This window comes from Rhinoderma darwinii, chromosome 2 (genome assembly GCF_050947455.1).
Source record: "Rhinoderma darwinii isolate aRhiDar2 chromosome 2, aRhiDar2.hap1, whole genome shotgun sequence".
NCBI classification, from domain to species: domain Eukaryota; kingdom Metazoa; phylum Chordata; class Amphibia; order Anura; family Rhinodermatidae; genus Rhinoderma; species Rhinoderma darwinii.
The window spans coordinates 148,736,448-148,759,180 of NC_134688.1; the positions used below are offsets into that span (position 1 = coordinate 148,736,448).

General features: G+C 42.5%; 1 protein-coding gene across 1 annotated transcript in view; it reads left to right on the forward strand.

Moving 5' to 3' along the window:
• The window catches only part of LOC142742522 (gamma-tubulin complex component 5-like), a 38,411-nt gene extending 24,950 nt beyond the window's left edge, over positions 1–13,461 (forward strand). The window contains exons 9-10 of the mRNA XM_075852350.1: positions 12,140–12,255; positions 12,963–13,461. Of these exons, the coding sequence (XP_075708465.1) occupies positions 12,140–12,255; positions 12,963–13,009 (163 nt within the window). The 3' untranslated portion in view covers positions 13,010–13,461. The remainder of the gene's footprint in view (positions 1–12,139; positions 12,256–12,962) is intronic.
• Positions 13,462–22,733: the final 9,272 nt, after the last annotated feature.

Genomic DNA, 22,733 nt, shown 5'->3' on the forward strand with positions numbered 1-22,733 from the left:
TTTTGATAAAAAAGACAAAATCTTACAAAAATCCTTGGAGAGGTTTACTAATCATCTAAAAGAGTGTAAGCACTTCCAGTTCCAGAGAGATCTGCAGGAGTTTAGGGAGAAAAAAGCTTACGATTTTGTTAATCAACAACAACCGCAGCACCAGCAGTTAAATAGGGGTTTAAGAGAATCTGACCCCTCTACATCTGAGAGTGAAACAACAGACTCTGAAAGAGTGGGCCCTTTCTTTGGGACTGGTGGTGGTAGACAGAAATATAGGGGAGGTGCCAGAGGTAGGAATAGAGGCCGGGCTAGAGCTTCTTCCAACAGTGGCAGTAATTTTTTATCCAACAATCCCCCCATTTCCCGCTACATGCTGAGGGGACAAAAGGATTAAGAAAGGGAAGAGGAACGGATAAGTTACAAATTATTAATTTATCTGAATATAATCGGAGTGCATCTGAGATCATGCTTTTAGAGAAGGGGCTTTCATTTGTCCCCACAGTGAAGTTTGATTCATTTACCTGGATCAAGGATTTAAATTTATTTGCTCGGAAATTAAAATGGATTACGTTTTTCAAACATCACAACCGCAAAAAATGTATGGAAATGGGTTTAGAAGTATCTGATTTGGAAGGCCTAGAAGCCTTGGAAGGGTTGCTTGAGGAAGCAAGTAGAGCCCCAGGACTAGGCCCTTTTACCAATCTAAAAACTAAAAGTAGGAAGTTGCCACCATTGGGAGATTTTACAAATGTGGATTTGTTTGTTGACATGGTGGGAGATTAGATTAACCCCTTAATGACCAGCCTATTTTGGACCTTAATGACCAAGCTATTTTTTACGTTTTTCAATCATCGCATTCCAAGAGCTATAACCTTCTTATTTTTGCGTCGACATAGCTATATAAGGTCTTGTTTTTTGCGGGACAAGTTGTATTTTTTAATAGCACCATTTTTAGGTACATATTATTTATTGATTAACTTTTATTAACTTTTTTTTGGGGGGGAATAGAAAAAAATCTGAAATTTCGCCACTCTTTTTTGCGTCCTAAATCTACGCCGTTTACCGTGTGGTATAAATAACACAATAACTTTATTCAGCGGGTTGTTACGATTGCAACGATACCAAATTTGTATAGTTTTTGTATGTTTTACTACTTTTACACAGTAAAAACGCTTTTTTTTTCAAAATTATTTGTTTTTGTGTCTCCATATTTGAAGAGCCGTAACGTTTTTATTTTTTCGCCGATGCAGTTGTATGAGGGCTTTTTTTTTGCGGGACGACTTGTAGTTTTTATTGGTACCATTTTGGAGTAGATGCGACTTTTTGATCACTTTTTATTACATTTTTTTAAAGTCAGGATTCACAGAAAACAGCAATTTTTCCATAGTTTTTTATTAAATTTTTTACGGCGTTCACCGTGCGGGTTAAATAATGTCATAGATTTATAGTCGGGGTCGTTACGGACGCGGCGATACCAAATATGTGTAACTTTTTTACTTTATTTTGTTTTTTTAATAGTAAAGCAGTTTGTAAGGGGAAAAGCTGGTTTTTTTTATTTTTTTCACTTTTTTTTTTAATTAACTTTGTTAAACTTTTTTTTCACTTTTTTACTAGTCCCATTAGGGGACTATAATATGCGATTCTCCGATCGCTATTATAATACACTGCAATACTTCTGTATTGCAGTGTATTACTGCCTGTCCGTTTAACACGGACAGGCATCTGCTAGGTCATGCCTGCGGCATGATCTAGCAGGCATTCACTTCGGGCAGCCTGGGGGCCTTTATTAGACCCCCGGCTGCCATTAGAGACACAGACACTCGGCGATCGTATCGCCGGGTGTCGGTGGGGGAGAGAGGGAGCTCCCTCCCTCTCTCCAAAACCACTCAGATGCGGTGCACGCTATTGAGCACCGCATCTGAGGGGTTAAACGGGTGAGATCGATACTGATATTGATCTCACACGGCAGAGCAGGGACGCTCCCAGCCCTCAGCTGCCTCTGGCAGCTGAGAGCAGGGAGATCTGACAGTTCCCTGCTCTGTAAACTTATTCCGATGCCGCAACGTAAAAAGTCTATGGCATTGGAATAAGGCCCGTTAGTGACCGACGTAGAAACACGATGGGCCGGTCACTAACGGGTTAAGGCTTTGAGTCCGGATATGAGGGGCATTGACAACAATCTGTCTTGGTCTGAACGAGTAGCTCTTACCACTTTGGAAAAAAGACAAAATATCGTTTTAAAAGCATCCGATAAGGGTGGGAACATCGTGGTTATGAGCAGAGAAGACTATAAGAATGTGTGAGGACATTTTACTCAATCCTTACTGTTATACCATTTTAAAAGTCAATCCCACAGCACTGTTCAAAAAGGAGCTTTTGGGTATTTTGCGCGATGCAAAGAGCAGGTCTCTGATCAGTGCCAGTGAATTTGACTTTTTGTTTCCACAATTTCCCATCATGGCATGTTTTTATAGCCTGCCCAAAATCCACAAAGGGTATGCTCCCTTACGTGGCAGACCTATTGTGTCAGGCATCAACAATCTAACCCAGAATGTGAGCACATATATAGACCAAGTGTTGCGTCCATTTGTATTGGGCCTTACATCATATGTACGTGATACGATGGATGTTTTAAAACAAATTGAGGGTATCACACTGGAACATAATATATTTTTGGCCAGCCTGGACGTAGAGGCATTGTATTCTTCTATTCCACATAGACTTGGTTGTGAAGCAGTGGAATATTTCCTAAAATCTAGAGGTACTCAATATGTGGCTCATAACCAGCTTGTTTTGCAACTGCTACATTTTGTGTTAGAAAGAAATGTATTTATCTTTGAAGACCGCATTTTTCACCAGCAACGTGGTACAGCAATGGGGAGTCCGACTGCTCCCACCTATGAAAATTTATTTCTTGGTTGGTGGGAAGAGACAGTAGTATTCGGGGACAGATTTGCTAAATGGACTTCATCAATAGGGATCTGGATTAGATATATTGATGACGTGTTGCTGTTTTGGAATTCAACAGTGGAGGAATTCAATACCTTTGTGGCAGCCCTCAATGTAAACGATCTAGGGCTAAGGTTTACTTGTGAAATCAGTGATCGGGAATTATCTTTTTTAGATCTCAAGATCATCAAAACTAAGGAAGGCACAATACGTACTAAAGTACATCGTAAGGAATCAGCGACCAACAGCTTCCTTCAATGGAATAGTTGCCACCCTTATCCCCTCAAACGAGGGATCCCTAGAGGCCAGTTTATGAGAGTACGCCGGAACTGTAGCTCGATGGATGATTTTGAGATACAGGCGCAGGACCTCACAAATAGATTGAAGGATAGAGGCTTCCCTAAGGGGTTAATCAGAAAGGCCTATGAGTGAGCGAGGGATGCAGATAGGCAGAGTCTTCTTGTCCCTAGACAACGAAAAGAGGAAAGAGTCACGAGACTCATAGGTACTTATGACTCCAAACAATCTGAAATCATGCAAATTTTAAAAAGGTACTGGCGTATCCTAAGTGCTGATGTGGACTTGGTGGATCAGATTACACAATGGCCTTCAGTAACGTTCCGTAGAGGTAAAAACATTAGGGATAGAGTGATGCAGAGTTGCTTTGACCCCATTACACAAAAAGGAACTTGGCTAGACAGGCAGGTACCGGGCACACATAGATGTGGCAGTTGCAAAGCTTGTGATTTTATCCAGAGTGGGAAAAAATTCAAAAGTGTTACTACAAAGGTGGAGTATGATATTCGAGACTTCGTGAATTGTAAAACAGCAGGAGTGGTCTACTTAATAACATGTCCATGCCCCCTGAATTATGTGGGTAAAACGGTGCGGCAGTTTCGGCGCCGAATTAGAGAACATGTTGGTGATGTTGTTAACTCGAGAGATACTCCTATATCCAAACATGTACATGCTAAACATCAGGGCAGAGCAGAATGTTTAAAATTTCAGGCAATTGAACTAATACGTCGTCCTAAGCGGGGAGGGTATTGGGACAACCTTATTCTGCGTAAAGAAGCCCAATGGATTTATAGATTGGAATGTGTACAGCCTGAAGGGTTAAACGAGCAGACAAATTATGCCTGTTTTATCTAAATATGCATCCTTATCGTTTGTATATCATGAGGGTTTTCTAGGCAGATTTATGGCCGTTGTGCCAAGTCCTTGTACAGCAGCTTGCATTATGTCATTTAATGTTAAGAGGCATGGTTCTTCGTTTCAGTAGGTGATTCAAAATTCCAAAGCGTGGTAGACATTGTATCGCTCAATCATTCATACAATATGTATCTACAGGGATGGTGCTTTATCGATGGTAGTCCAGTTGCGGTTTTGAGCTGATCCGCAATATTTATCCAAACGTATTATTATTGTTATACTCTATCCTCGATTACAATGAGATCCTGTGCGGCAATGAGGTGTTCCTACAGCCTCCACTGCGCCTGCGCGGTCGTTCTGATGTTGTCTGTTGCTTCCGGGTATGTCAGATGACAGCCGGGAGTCACATGGTCAGGCGTCACGAATCTGGTGGGTGAGTGTGATTGGCTGGTTCGGAGTGCGCCGCCGAGGCCTGGGGGAGGAGTTATGTGTTATAGTAACTCAGAGTCCCGTAGTGAAGCATGCCGCATATATCTATGCGAGCATGCATCCGTGGTGTACAGCAGAATATCTGCTGTTGAAGTAATATCGCTGGCATCCTGGCCAGAGTGACCAAGCTACAGACCCCTGATGATAAGTATAGAAACGCGTAGGGTTGGTTTCAAGTGAGGAATTTTAGCGTAGGGAACAGTGGCATTGTTGTGTACCTGAGCATTAGGAGTTTTTGGTGCGGTTATCGCGGGCTCCGGTGTGTTTGAGGGTCTAAACCACTGTTACACCAATGTTTAAACGCTGATTCCAGATTGGTATCTTTGTAGTACACCCAGTCATAGAGGGTTCGCAACTGAATCAGGACTTGGAGTAATTGTTTAATACATTTTTAATACACACGGTGGGGCTTTTCACAGTGGTGATTGTACCCCTGTTTTTAGAGAGTTATGAAATAAAGATATATATTTTACTCATATATCACTTCAGTGAATTTACAATTTTTTCATATTTTGTGGGAGCGCAAATCATATGTATCGTTCAATACAGTGAATTAATTTTTTCATGTTTTTATTCAATAAAATTTGTATATTTTCTCTAATCTCATGTGCATCAGTCGATCATATTTTCTTGGTTTAGCCTCTTCTAGCAGGTTGGATTCGGATTCCTCAGCTGAAGGGGACCCCCAGCTAGGCGAAGAAGGGGAGTACAGCTCCTACAATTCCTCAGGTGAGGAGGAGGGGGAGAGAAATCTATTCCCAACGGAGGATGTTGACCTACTCCTAAAAACGGTCAAGGCGACTATGAATATAGACAACCCAAAAGAACCACGGTCCATCCAGGACATTATGTTTCAAGGGCTAGGACCTAAAAAGAATAGAACCTTCCCCATCCATAGGAACATATCTAACCTTATTAAAAAGGAATGCGAAACTCCTGATAAAAAGACAAGCATTCCCAAGTTTCTCAAAAGGAAGTATCCCTTTGAGAAAGACTCATGCAGGGACTGGGATAACATCCCCAGGCTCGACGCTCCAGTAGCCAAGATCTCAAGGAAACACTCCCTTACTTTTGAAGACCTAGGCTCCTTGTCTGACCCTATGGATAGAAAGGCCGAATTCTACCTTAAGAGAACCTGGGAAGCCTCTACGGGGGGTTTCAAACCAGCCATTGCAGCCACCTGCGTGGCCAGATCCCTGAAAGTGTGGCTCGCACAACTGGAGGTACATCTGAAAGACAAGACTCCTCGGGATCAAATCTTAGCCTCCCTCCCAACACTTTCTAAAGCATCAGACTTCTTGGCAGATGCCTCAGTAGACGCAGTACGCCTTTCCGCCAGATCAGCGGCCCTGGCGAATTCAGCTAGACGAGCTATCTGGCTAAAGACCTGGAAAGAGGACACCGGATCCAAAGGGAAGCTGTGCGCTATCCCCTGTTCAGGAGACTACATTTTCGGGCCCTCACTTGATGACATGCTAGAAAAGGCATCAGACAGTAAAAAGGGGTTCCCGGCACAAACAACGCCAACAAGAGAGTCGTTTCGTCCCAGAGGGCCAAGTAACAAAAGAGGGGGGTACGCTAACCCTAGAGCACAGGAATTTAGACCCTCGAGATTTCCAAGAAAAAACAAGTCCTTTCTTTTCAGGCCCCAGAAGGACCCTAAAAATAGGGACCAACAATGACGCCAATGGGGCAATGGGGGGGTCGCCTTTCCCTGTTCCTCAAACATTGGCGGAAGATTTCATCGAATCCTTGGATTCTGGGAATCATAAAAACAGGATACATACTAGAGTTCACAACCCTCCCCCCAGATAGATTCCTTCCCACAGCCCACAGGGGTCCTAAGGAACCCAGTCCAACAAAAGATCCTAGAAGTAGAAGTTATGTCACTTATAAAAAAAAAAAAAGAGGTCCTAATACAGGTTCCAGACACAGAGATAGGTCAGGGCTTTTATTCCCCCCTCTTCCTAGTGAACAAACCAGGAGGAAAACACAGGGTCATTCTAAACCTAAAAAAACTGAACTGCTATCTGACCTACAAAAAATTCTGCATGGAGAGTATCACGTCAACTATAAACCTCCTCTCCAAAGACTGCGTGATGGCCTCAATAGACCTAGAGGATGCCTATTATCACGTACCCATATGTCACCATCATCAAAAGTATCTAAGGGTAGCAGTAACACTCAACGGGTCTGTATGCCACCTACAATACAGAGCCCTTCCCTTCGGCATCTCTCAAGCCCCAAGGGTATTTTCCAAACTGATAGCGGAAGTGACCTCATACATCAGGATGAACGACATTCTCCTGATTCCATATCTAGACGACTTCCTGGTGGTAGCAGAAATGGTTCCAACTCTGACCCTACACATACAGATAGTCCGGGATATGCTGACAAGATTAGGATGGAACATAAATTTAAAGAAATCAAATTTAAATCCATCGAAAAGATGTATATTCTTAGGAACCCTGCTGGATTCCTCCAAACAGATGACCTTCCTCCCAGAAGAAAGAATCGGGCCCCTGATGAACAGGATATCAGAGATCTACCTGAACCATACGACATCTTTCAGGGAAGCTATGTCAGTCTTAGGCCTCATGACATCATGCATCCCAGCCGTACTATGGGCTCACTTCAAGTCCAGACCACTGCAGTGGGACATCCTAGACCAATGGGACAGGAGCTGTTTCTCCCTGGACCAACCCTTTCACATCTCTTCCACAGCAAGGCTGTCCCTCAGATGGTGGTTAAACAGGGCAAATCTCACAAGGGGTATTCCATGGAGGTTAACCCCTACTCTCAATATGACCACAGATGCGAGTCCCTGGGGGTGGGGAGCCCATTACGACTCATCTTTTCTTCAGGGTCAGTGGGACCAGCAGACCGTTCTCAGATCCTCCAACTTCAGGGAACTAGCAGCAGTTCTTCAGGCCCTGAAGGGATCCATACAGGCAATCTCAGGTCAGCACCTAAAGATCTATTCGGACAACACAACTACAGTATCCTATATAAACCGACAAGGGGGTACGAGATCGGCCTCACTGATGGGCCTAGCCACACAGATATTTTCTCTGGCAGAACACCACCTGTTGACTCGATCAGCTGTTCATCTCAGAGGGAAGGACAACCTGGTGGCAGATTTCCTAAGCCGGGAAAGGCTTCACCAATCAGAATGGTGCCTGAACACCACAGTATTTCAGGAGGTCATTCTCAGATGGGGAACCCCATCCATAGATCTGTTCGCATCCAAAAGAAACAGAAAAACCCAGAGGTTCTTCTCCCTAAATCCTTCAGATCACCCAACAGCAATAGACGCACTCTCCCAGTGCTGGAGTCTAGAGAGAGGCTACGCTTCCCCCCCCCCCCCCCCCTGGACCTACTCCCAAGAGTCTTAAAAAAGATCAGAGAAGACAGAGACAGGGCCAGCGTGATACTGATAGACCCCTTCTGGCCAAAGAGACCATGGTTCACGTAGCTAAGAAAAATGTCATCACACCAACCATGGGTTCTTCCAGACAGGCCAGATCTTCTATATCAGGGCCCAGTATTACACCCAGATATTCAGAGGCTGCACTTGACAGCAAGGAAACTGAAAGGATAATCCTTAGGCAGAGAGGATTTTCAGAATCAGTCATCTCCACCCTACTAGCTAGTAGGAAACCGATTACCTCAAAAATATATATGAGGTCATGGAACGCATTTTTAAACTTCGCAGGCAGGGAGGTTAATCCTTTAACCAATCCAGATATTCCCCTAATATTGGATTTTCTTCAGGCGGGACTAAAAAAGAACCTTAGGCCTACTACATTAAAGGTTCAGATTTCGGCTTTAAGTTCCTTTTTCAATTTTAAATTAGCAGAACACCCCTGGATCAAAAGATTCCTAGCGGCCGCCTGCAGACTTAAACCCCAGATAAGGTCCCCTGTTCCTCCCTGGGACTTAAACCTTGTTCTCCAGGCTTTGATAAAACCACCCTTTGAACCCATAGACTCTATTTCCTGGAAGATGCTAACACTCAAAATGACCTTTCTATTAGCCATTACATCAGCCCGTAGAGTGAGCGAGATCCAGGCCCTCTCTGCCTTTCCTCCACATACCCTACTACTAGATGATAGTCATCCTAAAAACCCTACCAGAATTCCTTCCTAAAGTGGTTTCACCCTTTTCACCTAAACCAAGACATTGTCCTTCCCTCCTTTTGTGACTCTCCAAAGAATCAGAGGGAACAACAGTTTAACTTCCTAGACGTAAGAAGATGTCTAGTCCAGTACCTAAAGGTTACCCAAGATCTGAGATCATCACAAAATTTGTTTATCCAGTTTCATGGTCACAATAAGGGTTCAGCAGCCAGCAAAGCTACCATAGCAAGGTGGATCAAGCAGGCCATACGGCTAGCCTACATAAACCAAAAACTCAAACCCCCAGAATTCTTCGGGGCACACTCCACTAGGGCCGTATCCACTTCATGGGCAGAAAGAGCAGATGCATCCCTAGACCAAATATGTAAGGCTGCCACATGGAGTTCTCCTCACACCTTCTTTAAACACTACAGATTACAACTACATACAGCCCCTGACTTGGCCTTCGGTAGAAAGGTACTACAAGCTGTGGTCCCACCCTAGAAATAATGATTTCTATTTTAAATCTCCAGGGGTGCTGTCATAGGTGAATAGGTAAAAGATCGATTACTTACCGGTAATCTGTTTTTCAAGAACCTATGACAGCACCCCGCTGTTACCCTCCCATGTCTGTAGTACATGACCCTCATAAACTGGATCGCTACCCTTAATTTGAGCATCCCTGTAAATATTGTACATATTAAGGTGTGAGGGACTTTCACCAAAAAAATAAAAAAAAAGCACACATACAAACTAAACTACTTCTCATCCTGAGTTCTTCCTAAAGACTGGGTGTGTGGAGAGGTGTGTCCATTTTATATCCTCAGGTTTCCTGTCCAGCGGATGGGACGTCTCTCCTCGGACGTCTCTCCAGGGGTGCGGTCTTAGGTTCTTGAAAAACAGATTACCGGTAAGTAATCGATCTTTTTTTGCGGTTCTTTTTTTTACGGCGTTCACCTTGCGGTTTAAATTACAAGTTAACTTTATTGTTTGGGTCGTTACGGTTGCAGCCATACCATATATCTGTACTTTTATTTACTTTTTTACACTTTTACTAAATAAAACTGCTTTTTTTAATGGAAAAAATGTTTTGTTTTTTTACTGTAATTTTTATTTAACATTTATTACTTATGTTTTTTAGGCACACTAGAGGGCTTCACTATACAATGTTTAGAACGCAGATATAATGCTTTGGTATACTTCGTATACAAAATTATTATTGCCGGTCAGTGTAAAACTGACAGGAAATCTATTCGGACGTGCCTTTGGCACGGCCTAGTTGGCATATAGCCAGGGCAGACCTGGTGGCCTTTGTTAGGCCCCTGGCTGCCAAGACACCCCATCGGAGGCCCGCGATTGCATTTGCAAGCCGCTGATGGGTTAGAGTGGGAGCTCCCTCCCTCTGTAAACAAGTTAAATGCTGCGGTCGCTATTGACCGCAGCATTTAACGGCTTAAACGGGCGCGTTCTAAGTAAACTTCGATTGCTACCATTGGAGCAGGAGCCCGGCTGTCGTCAGAAAATCGGCAGTGAAGCCAAAGGCCCCTTAGTGACCGCCGTGAAAAGGCGCATTGGTGGTAACTAAGGGGTTAATTGTGAAACAAGACATTTTAACAAAAATTATTGTCCCTTAGCATAAAATTGACAATGAATTGCATCCGTAGCTTCACAACTCTTTTAAACTAGTAGTGTAATCTTCAGCTTATTGATTTATCAGTTGGACGTTTTAAAGCAATGGACAAATAAATCCGACTCGTCGGATGTACAGTCTGTGCTAGAAACATGCTGGGGGGAATACATTAAAAGGTTTACGCCAGTTTACTGGCGTTAAATAGTTGCAAATTTTGGCGCACGCCATAGTTTCACTACAATTTGTGACTTTTTACTTCTCTCGCTACTTTCCGGAAGGGGCACAACGGCTTTACCGTAACTTACGCCAGAACTGGCATAAGTTATGGCGCAAGTTTTACACCTGCTCATAGTAGGTGTAGGTTTGCATTTCTGTCACACGAACTGCCAAAGATGTGCACCGCTCAGTAAATTTGGTGTTTCCTACCAACCTACAATGCATTCGGAAAGTCTTCAGACCCTTTCACTTTTTTCATATTTTGTTATGCTGAGGCCTCGTGCTAAAATGGGGGAAAAAACAGATTTTTTTTTTTATCATCCTCCGCTCAATGCCCTATAATGACAAATTAAAAACAGAATGTTAGTGATCTTTGCTAATTTATTGAAAAGGAAAAACATTGCATTGACATAAGTATTCAGACCCTTTACTCAGCACTTCGTTGAAGTACCTTTGGCAGTGATAACATTTTGAGATCTCTCTAGAAATGTTCAGTTGGGTTTAAGTTAGGGCTCTGGCTGGGCCATGCAAGGACATTCACAGAGTTGTCCCTAAGACACTCCTGTGTCGTCTTGGCTTAGGGTCATTGTTGAGTGGAAGGTGAACCTTCAGCCCAGTCTGAGGTCCAGAGCACTCTGGATCAGGTTTTCATGAAGAATATCTCCATTCGTCTTTCCCTCAACTCTGACCAGTCTCCTTGTCCCAGGTGCTGAAAAACACCCCCACAGCATGATGCTGCCACCACTGTAGGGTTGGTATTGTGCAGGTGATGAGCAGTGATGGTTGACCTTCTGGAAATTTCTCCCATATGCACACATGATCTTTGGAGCTCCGCCATAGTGACCATTGGGTTCTTGGTCACCTCTCTTACCAAGGCTCTACTCCCCCGATTACTTAGTTTGGTGGGGCGGCCAGCTCTAGGAAGAGGTTGTTCCAAACTTCTTCCTTTTAAGAATTATGGATGCCAATGTGCTCTTGGGAACTTTTGAGTGCAGCATAATTTTTTTTGTACCCTTCTCCAGATTTGTGCATCCACACAATTATGTCTCGGAGCTCTACAGGCAGTTCTTTCCTCCTCACGGCTTGGTTTTTCCTCTAATATGCATTGTCAGCTGTGAGACATTCTATAAACGGGTGTATTTCCAAATCATGTCCAATCAAGCGAATCTACCCGAGGTGGATTCCAATCAAAGTGTAGAAACATTTCAAAGATGATCTAGAGGAAAGGAAAGTGCCCAAAGGAAATTTACAAGTGTCATAGCAAAGGGTCTGAATACTTATGTCCATGCGAAATTTTAGTTTTTTTTATTTGTAATAAATTTGCAAAAATTTCTAAAATTCTGTTTCCACTTTGTCATTATGGGGTATTGAGTGCAGAATGATGGGAAAAATATAGATTTTTTTTTTTAAATTTTTTTTAGCACAGGGCCTCTACGTCACAATATGTGAAAAAAGTGAAAGGGTCTGAAGACTTTCCGAATGCACTGTAAATTTAATTTAAGACTTGGCCCAGTCTTAATATACTCCCCACGGTGTGCATGTAAAATTAGTAAACCTCTTGTGCTAATATATTTAATGCCGTTTTTTTTTTTAGTTTTTTTTTATCAAGGGCAGAATCTATCCTAAAGATGGAATCTGATTTTACAAATTGTCACAAGTTTCTTGTGAAAGTATTAAATAAAGCAGTCTGCAGAGGGTCGTTTCCACACTGTAAGTATAGAGCATATATTTTGTACTTTATTAAATATTTGCTAGAAAAGTCTGATTTGGTGCCTTATGTCTACATAAGCAGACCTACTTATGGAGACTATTCATCTCTGTATTGACATTTCACTATATCTGTCAAGGTTATGCCTTAATGAGAGACCTATTGTATATATGCTCCAATATAAGTCAATCACCAGCCAAAAATCTGATCACTTCTCTTTGGCTAGAGATTGAACCTCTTCCTCCCCTTTTTCTTTTGAGAGTCCTTCCAATTCTAAAGCTTGCCATAGACCTTTAGAATCTTTTCTTTCAGGGTTCAAAAAATGCCTGTCACTCTCCTGGGGGAAAGAAGGGTTCAACAGGTTGGATTTTTCATAGTTAGTGGAAATGCTTTTCTCTGTAAACTGGGATAGGATCCGCAGCGGGTGGATTATTTAATGACAGATGACAGGGTTATTATAATGCTGGGGCCTAAATAAGGCAGAATAGCAACACTATACACACCCTTATCTCCCTCTATAACATACAAGCTCAGCTGAGTCAAACTTGCCTGTTTATGGGTAGTCCTGTCTACAGCTATCACATACCTGTGGGTGGAGTTGGTTTGGTCTCTTATGGCAGGTATCCCACTTTAAACCACTTTAAATATTGTAAAACAACCTTTTAGATGCTACAACTGAGTTGTTTTTTTTGTTTTGTTTTTGTCACAGTGGAATCGTTGGCTTTATCTCTTATGGCTGGCATGGAGCAAAGTTAGTCCTGGTTGACTATGAATACGATTTAGTCATGAATGCAAATTAAATTGTGTTTATAGTGTTGTGTGTATAAATTTGCTGTATATAAAACAGTGGGGAGGCTTATAAAATCTAGCCCTAGTGCAAAGGAAAAGTGGTGATGCTTATAGCAACCAGTCACGTCCCAGTTTTTATTTCCAACCTACCTAGTCACTATGGATGACACCACCGTTCTTGTTTGTACTAGTTTTTAGAAATGTCCCCCTTTATGTTATATTGAGCTATCACTGCATAGATGGAATTTGGCACTGTAAATATTATGATTTACAATAATATTTCTGGTTTCATCTATAAAGATTGATGTGTTTTATAAAGCTCTGCTGTATAAACTGTAATGATATACAGATACCAGCTGCTGTAAATTTGAGTTTTATTCATGCCTGTACACGATAAAATTTGTGTTTGCTCTAAATAATGTTTCCTTTTTTTTTTCTGATCTAAATTGTCCATTCAGTATCTCTCACAAAGAATAAATAAAGCTCTTGATAGATTTGTCTTTAGTCCAGAAATGGGCAGTATTGGTTTTCCTGGTCTTGGAAAATTCCAGAGGCTGAATAGTCATTGCTTGAGTTTAGGCTTGCGTCAGGGCTCTGTAGTCGATCCTGTCAAAACTACGGAACCCTTGCACAACCGAGACATACGGAAACCATTGGCACCGATCCGTCACCATTGAAATCAATAGTGATGGAAACGGAAACCTGTGGTTTCTGTTTGTCCGTCAGGTCTCCGTTCCGACGGAAAGCTCAGTCGAAACGGAGCCTTGACAAGGATGTGATCGAAGCCTTAGCTGTTAATAGTGAGCAGCTATTTGCTTCCCAGTAAAAAGAGAAAAAAAAAAATCTCTACAGATTCGAAGTTTTGAGTATTAAAATCCAGGTTTATATGCAGGCTTTTTAGAAATAGCGACACACTTTTGCACCAAAAAACACTATGGCCAGATGTTAGCTCGAAGTCCATAGGGAATTTTTAGGTCATGTTCACACAACATATTTTCAGGCGTATTTTGGAGTGTAGAATGCTTATATTTCACGCTGAAATACGCCTTCAAACAGCTTCCCGTTGACTTTAATGGGAAATACGCTGTGTAGTTCATATGAAGCGTATTTTTACATTGCTAAATTACAAAAAACGCCTAGTAAAAATAAGCTTTGTAAACCAGATGTTTTACAAGCTGATTTTTCCCGTTGACACTTAAAAAAAAACGCTTAGAAAATACGCTTCAAAAACGCTTTTAAAGATAGAAATGCTTTGAAAACTAGCTCCAAAAAATGCTGGGAATCAAAGGCTGATTACATGAGTCTTTTGGGGCCAAAAAAAAGCCGCACAAAAAAGGAAGCCATCACACATAGCGTTTTTTTGTTGTTGTTTTTAAAAAAAAATGCTTTGCAGTGCAGTGCTGGCCTTTTGTTGTTGTTTTTTTTTATTTTTTTTTAAGAAAAACAAACAAACAGGCCAATTGCTTGCTGAAAGTCAATAGTGAAATATAAAACACACTACAAACAATGCTTTTTTGTTTGTGCCATTTTCCTTCACTTTTGGTGCATTCTTTGGCTATGTTCACACAGAATTTATTTGCAAGCGGAATTTCTGGCTCAAAATTCAGTTTGGAAGTTTGAGGCAGATTTTCCTCTCCCTGCACGACGATTTTTGGCAATTGAGCGCCGCGGGCATAAAACGCTGTGAAATACGCTGTCTCTGCCTCCCATTGATGTCAATGGGAGGTCAGAGGCGTAAACGCCCAACGATAGTGAGACGGTTTTACCGCTCTTGGGGAAAAAAGACGCCTCCGCCTCCCATTGAAATCAATTGAGGCATTTTTGGGCCGTTTTTGACGAGTTTTGCAGCGCGGTTTCCACGTCAAAAAACTCTGTGTGAACATAGCCTTTAGGTCTTTGTGGATTTTTAAAACGCAGAGCGCTCTAGGTATGGAGTTAAAGAGGCTCTGTCACCAGATTTTCAAACCCCTATCTCCTATTGCAGCTGATCGGCGCTGCAATGTAGATAACAGTAACGTTTTTCTTTGTAAAAAAAAACTAGCATTTTTGGCCAAGTTATGAGCATTTTTATATTTATGCAAATGAGCCTTTCTTATGGACAATTGGCCACTTCTCTTCGTTACCACCCAGCTTCTGGCAGTGCACAGACACACAGCGTGTCCTCGCGAGATCACGCTGTGACGTCACTCACTTCCTCCCACAGGAACTTCATCGAGTCGGACGAGCGAGGACACGTTGTGTGTCTGTGAACTGCCAGAATCTGGGTGGTAACGAAGAGAAGTGGATGATGCTGATTCGTCAGCATCATACACTTCCATTCACAACGCCCAGCTAGTAAAACAAGTAAACACGCCCAGATGTAACAAACACAATACACGCCCAGTTGGAAATAAGATTAAAAACGCCCCGTTGTCCATAAGAAAGGCTCATTTGCATAAATATAAAAATGCTCATAACTTGGCCAAAAATTATCGTTTTTGAAAAAGAAAAACGTTACTGTTATCTACATTGCAGCGCCGATCAACTGCAATAGGAGAAAGGGGTTTGAAAATCTGGTGACAGAGCCTCTTTAACCCCTTAGTGACCAGCCCATTTTAGACCCTAATGACCAAGCTATTTTAGTCGCATTCAAAGAGCTATAACCTTTTTTTTTATTTTTTCGTCTACATAGCTGTATGAGGACTTGTTTTTTGCGGGATTAGTTGTACTTTTTAATAGCACCATTTTAGGGTACATATAATTTTTTTATTAACTTTTATTAACTTTTTTTGGGGGGGATTATAAAAAAAACGATTACGGCGATACCACATATGTAGAGTAATTTTTATGTTTTACAACTTTTGCACAATGACACTTTTGAACTAAAATTATTTGTTTTTGCATCGTTGCTTTCCAAGAGCTGTAACTTTATTTTTTATTTTTCCATCAATGTAGTGATTTTTTTGACTTGTTTTTTGCGGGATGAAACGTAGTTTTGATTGGTACTGTTTTGGGGTGCATGGGACTTATTGATTCATTTTTATTATGACTTTTTTTGGGGGCAATGGAAAAAAATTGCAATTTCGTCATTGTTTTTTGCGGTTTTTTTTTACGGTGTTCACCTTGCGGTTTAAATTACATATTAACTTTATTAATGGAGTCATTACGGTCACGGCGATGCCATATATGTGTACTTTTATTTATTGTTTTACACTTTTACTAAATAAAACCACTTTTTATGGAAAAAAATGGTTTTATTTATTTTTTTACTGTACTTTTTATTAATAATCTTTATTTCACATTAGTGACTTATTTTATTAGTCCCACTAGGGGACTTTACTGTGCGATCTTCCGATCCCTGCTCTAATGCTCTGGTATACTTCGTATACCAGAGCATTATTGCCTATCAGTGTAAATCTGACAGGCAATCTATTAGGACGTGCCTCTGTCGCGTCCTAACAGGCATATGTTCAAGGCAGACCTGGGGGCTTTTATCAAGGCCCCGGCTGCCATGACACCCCATCGGAGACCCGCGATTGCATTTGCGGGCCGCCGATGGGTGACAGAGGGAGCCCACTCCCTCTGTAAACAAAGTTAAATGCCGCGGTCGCTATTGGCGGCATTTAACGGGTTAAACGGCCGCGATCGAAGTAAACTTCGATCGCGGGCGTTGGAGCAGGAGCTCAGCTGTCATCAGACAGCTGAGCCCCGGCTCCAGCCTGCACAGGAGACCCGTGCAGGACTTAGACTAGACAAACGTGAAAAGGCGTCAGCCTAGCCTAAGGCCCCTTAGTGAGGAACGTTAAAAGGCGTATTGGTGGTCACTAAGGGGTTAACACGTTACAAATGTATAAATAAAAACAAAACAAATGCTTGAAGGTGACGCATGAAATTCATCCCATTTTTTTACCAGCCTCAAAAACTTTAAGGGTAATGGAAAAAAAACTTTCATTCTGTTCTGCGTCCTAAATTTATGCTGTTTACTGTGTGACATAAATAACCAAATTGGTATAGTTGTTGTTTTTTTTTTTTTTTTGCTTTTTAAAAAAAACCCTTTCAAACATCCGCCGTATATACTGTATACATTTAAGATGCCGGAATCCCTGGCAAGAACGGAGCCCCTGACATCACTGTCCATATATGAACAGTGATATTTGGGGCCTTGAGGTGCCGGAATTCCCAACAGAGCGCCGGCAATGCTCTGGCCGGGGGAATCTGCTCCCGGAGGAGCCACTGACAGGGATGTCAAGGACTTTCCCTGCTTGTATTGCTCTGGCCGGGCACTCCGCAGTTGAAATCCCGACATCACTGTCCATATATGGACAGTGACGTCAATGGCTTTCCCGGGCTTAACGCTTAAAGTAGCGCTGTGCCCGAGCAGTCCTCGATGACAGACAGGCGTGATGACGTCACTGCATCGCACCTGTCTGTGCCGAGTGGCTCACGCCGCTTCGCACCGTAAATGCTAAAGCAGGGAGCTGACTGTTCCTTGCTTCAGCATTGGATTCAACTTTATTTATTTCCTGATCTCGCTCGTTGATCAGTGCACGTTTGCTCCTTTCACAAGGAGCTATGTATCATTACTTCCCTAACCGTACATACAGACCAGGGGACATTTCAGAGTCTGACGTATCTGGAACAGACGACTCAAGACCATCTTCTGATGACAATAGGTTGGGAGCTAAACGTAAAACTAGAGGCAACAAATACAATCCTCCCAAGAGAGCACCCATTGCATCTCAAAAATTCTCTGCACCATGTTCTCCCCGCAGTGGACAACATTCTATTTCCTCTACCTCTTCTACACCATCAGTCTCCTCTCTGGCTCGTCCCTCCTTCACGACTATGACCACAAATGTTCCATCAACCCCAAACATCATGGGGACAATTTCAAGTGTAGACGTCTTGGGGAGAAACCCTATATCTACATCGGCCACGAGCTCCCTGATGAGTGGTCCCCCGAATGCCTTTCCTTTTTTAGGGACACATCACACCCCATGGAACCAACCGAAATAACATCTGTGACTGACACCTTAGATGATTTACAGATTTATAATCTTTCTTCTGTGCAGTTGAGTCCCCATCAGGAGTCGCTTCTACGGAGAGGTCTCTCTTATACCCCTACATTTGCCTTTGACGAGTTCTCTTGGGTTAAGGACATTCATCTTTTTGCCAGGAAGCTGGCATTGCATAAATATTTTAAGACCAGGACCAATGATGAACATCAAATGGATTCTAGTGAACGCAGAACCCTACAGGCCCTTGAGGACTTGTCTGATGAAAACGAACACCACATCAGCTCAGCTACTGGCCCTTTTTCCTCTTTAAGACCTCGATCTAGGATGACCCCTCCCTTTGCACAATACGCACATATCGATGTCTTTGTTAAACTGGTGAGCTCCGAATTGGGGAAACTCAAAGCCAACAAACATGGCATTAATCATAATTTGAATAAAATGGAACAGGATGCACTAGACACACTGTGTAATAACGATGAAATTATTATAAAACCCTCAGACAAGGGTGGTAATATTGTTGTCATGGATCGTACGTATTATACATCCATGGTCCACAAATTACTTGATGATAGAACTACATATGTCATCCTTGAAAGGAACCCTACAAACCTTTTTACATCTGAGTTATGCTCCCTATTGGATGATGCTAAGTCTGGACAACTTATCACCTCAGACGAATTTAAATTCTTGTATAATTCCACTCCGACTATTTCAACTTTCTATGCACTTCCAAAGATTCACAAGGTTACAAGACCAGTTCCTGGGAGACCCATTGTCTCTGGAAATGACAACCTGACACAGGGCATCAGCACTTATGTTGACGAGATGTTGGCACCCTTTGTTAAGGCCTTACCCTCTTTCCTGAGAGACACCAAGGACACCCTCACCAGAATCCAGGGGATCAATGTCACTGACACTACCTTAACCGCCACTATTGATGTAGAATCACTTTACACTAATATTAAGCACGATTTGGGTTTACAGGCGGTCCAGTATTTTTTGAATACCAAGGGAATACAATTCCAGGCACACAACACTCTGATACTTTCACTTCTTAAATTTCTATTAACTCACAATTATTTTTTATTTGATGGTAAATTCTACCACCAGGTAAAGGGCACAGCAATGGGCACAGTTTGTGCACCCACTTATGCTAATTTATTTTTAGGGTGGTGGGAGGACACTTTAATTTTTAATGAAGATTTACTTTTTTTCACCTGTCATATACTATTCTGGGGGAGGTATATTGATGATATACTGGTCTTCTGGGATGGTGACACTACACTCTTTCATGATTTCATGGATATACTTAATCACAATGATATTGACATGAAATTCACTCACCACATACACAAAAACACTATTGATTTTCTTGATCTTCAGATCTCTCTGGATTCTGGTGGCGGTGTCCACACTAATGTCTTTAGAAAAAAGACTGCTACCAATAGTTTTTTACAATATGGTAGCTTTCACCCGCCAGCACTCAAGAGGGGTATACCTATTGGTCAGTACCTTAGGGCCAGAAGGAACTGTTCCGAGGAACACACTTTCAAATTAGAATGTGATGCCCTCTTCCATAAATTTTTGGCAAGAGGCTACCCCAAAAAAATCCTACATCGAGCCTATGCCAGAGCCAAGGCCACTCCTAGAGAGGAATTGCTTTATGGCAGAAAAACTAATGCTGAGGAAAGATCTGTAGGTTCCAAAATTAGGTGCATTGGCAACTTTGACACCTGTTCCACTCAGATATCTAAGATTTTAGGGAAGCATTGGGCTGTTCTGCGGTCTGATCCTGACTTGGCGGATGCTATTTCTGACATTCCAAATGTGACTTTTCGACGCGGTAGGAACCTTCGTGAGTTTCTTACGCGGAGCCATTACTCTAGACCACTTATCTCTCGTGATACATGGCTTTCAGCCCCCACGGTAGGATCCTTCCCCTGTGGTAGGTGCTCCTTCTGCACATATATGCCCAAGACCAAGTGTTTTACCAACCCCCTAAATGGTTGTCAATTTTCCATCAAACACTTTATTAACTGTCAAACTACTGACGTTGTATATGTCGCCAGATGCCCTTGCCCCAAACTGTATGTTGGCAAGACCACCCAGCAACTCAGGAGAAGAATCTCTAGACATATTAGCAGTATTAATATGAAAGAGGACACCTCTATTTCTAGACACGTGAGATCTTTCCATGGGAGCGACCCCAGGGTCCTTCAATTTTGGGGCATCACGCAGTTGAAACTTGGACCTAGGGCCGGTAACTTAGATAGGAGGCTACTGCAGGAGGAGGCACGATGGATACATAGGCTCAGTTCTCTGAGTCCCAATGGCCTCAATGAGGGGTTCACCTTCATGGCTTTTTTGTAGGGGGTATTGAACCCTCTTCTTCTGCTGTCATTGACCTTTTTGTGAAACCTTTTTGCTGAATTAATCGTTCTTGCTGAACATACTTTTTCTTGTGTTATTTCTGTCGGTCTGACAGTTATGTGATACACTGATCACCATATATGCAGTTTTGATGTATATCTAGTTATACTATTCTAATGCTTGTTAAGCACTTTAATTATCATTGATGCTGCTATTTGACACAACACATGATTTGTTTTGATCCTTGCTCTCTTATTTTTGGTTCTGTCCACTGGACGTATGTATGTGTATATAATATCATGCACCTGCGTGCATTGACTCTGCATGCTACGTTGTGCAGCTGGATTTATGCTCTCCCTGTGATTATCATGACGTTTATACTGTTATATATGGTACTTGACATTTACTGTCACTAGTGATTGAGGCTCCTAGCGTTATCCACTTGTTTGGATTTAGATATTTTGATTGGGAGCCGTTCTGCATTCTTCACTGGCTGCCTTCGTTGTCAGTCTCCTCGTATATTTAGTTCTCTGAACGACTATCACCCGTTTTCACTGGTGTGCGCTTGCGCCCAGCTCCCGTGGTGATTGGATGCCTGATCACGGCGTCCCATTGGCTTGCAGCCATGCCACTCATCTTGTCATGGGGGCTTGTCATTTGTGATTATCTGATTGGCCCAGAGGAGGGTGTTTGCTGTGACACTTCATGCGGACGTCATATACACGAGCCTTTATAGGGAGCAATTTTTCAAACGCGCGCTCATTAGCCCCGTGTTATCCCCTGAGGACGCTGCTTCTGCAGCGAAACATGTCGGGGGGGCTAACGCTATCTTAATCTATCATTGACGGTCTTGTCATTGCTTATACCCGTGGGGGACTATTTCTATGCACGGCAGTCTGCAGCTGCCGAATTAGTCTCTCCCACTGCGCCCAGCGTTGCACTGGGTACATGCACACTGACTCCTTGACACACACTGGCCGTCTTTTGATATAATTTTAACTCTTTAGTGTTGTCTGTCTGTTTGATACATAATAAAAGTTATATTTTAACTGACTTCACTGACATTTATCGACTAGTCGACTGGTGGCTGGGAAATTGGGACTCTGTGCCCTGGCACATTTCTCTTTATTGTCTAATCATCCCTGCCAGCCACTAGAGGGTCTCCTTTTTTGCCTTTTCATGTATCATTACTAGGATCGCTCATCCCCATACATCTCTATCATGTCAGCAGCACATATTTACACAGGGAGATGTGCTGCCGACAACTATATTTATTTTCGGCTGCATAAACGATACAATCAGCCGATGAATGAGTGCCTGCTCGTTCATCAGCTGATCGTTGCTACGTTTACACAGGGCAATGATCGGGAACGAACGTACTGTGAACTCTCGTTTGCCCGATTATTGGCCTGTGTAAATGGTCTTTTAAAAGCAGGAGTGTATCGTAAAGGGAGATAAAGTATAAAAGGCAAGATACTACTTCTCTTACTTAAAGAGGCTCTGTCACCAGATTTTGCAACCCCTATCTGCTATTGCAGCAGATAGGCGCTGCAATGTAGATTACAGTAACGTTTTTATTTTTAAAAAACTAGCATTTTTGGCCAAGTTATGACCATTTTTGTAGTTATGCAAATGAGGCTTGCAAAAGTCCAAGTGGGCGTGTATTATGTGCGTACATCAGGGCGTTTTTAATACTTTTACTAGCTGGGCGTTCTGATGAGAAGTATCATCCACTTCTCTTCAGAACGCCCAGCTTCTGGCAGTGCAGATCTGTGACGGCACTCACAGGTCCTGCATCGTGTCGGCCACATCGGCACCAGAGGCTACAGTTGATTCTGCAGCAGCATCAGCGTTTGCAGGTAAGTAGCTACATCGACTTACCTGCTAACGCCGATGCTGCTGCAGAATCAACTGAAGCCTCTGGTGCCGATGTGTCCTCGCTCGTCTGACACGATGCAGGACCTGTGAGTGACGACACAGCATGATCTCTCGAGAACACGGCTGTGTCTGCACTGTCAGAAGCTGGGCGTTCTGAAGAGAAGTTGATGATACTTCTCATCAGAACGCCCAGCTAGTAAAAGTATTAAAAACGCCCCGATGTACGCACATAATACACTCCCACTTGGACTTTTACTTTTAAACACACCCACTTGGACTTTTGTAAGCCTCATTTGCATAACAACAAAAATGGTCATAACTTGGCCAAAAATGCTCGTTTTTTAAAAATAAAAACGTTACTGTAATCTACATTGCAGCGCCTATCTGCTGCAATAGCAGATAGGGGTTGCAAAATCTGGTGACAGAGCCTCTTTAAATCAACTCCT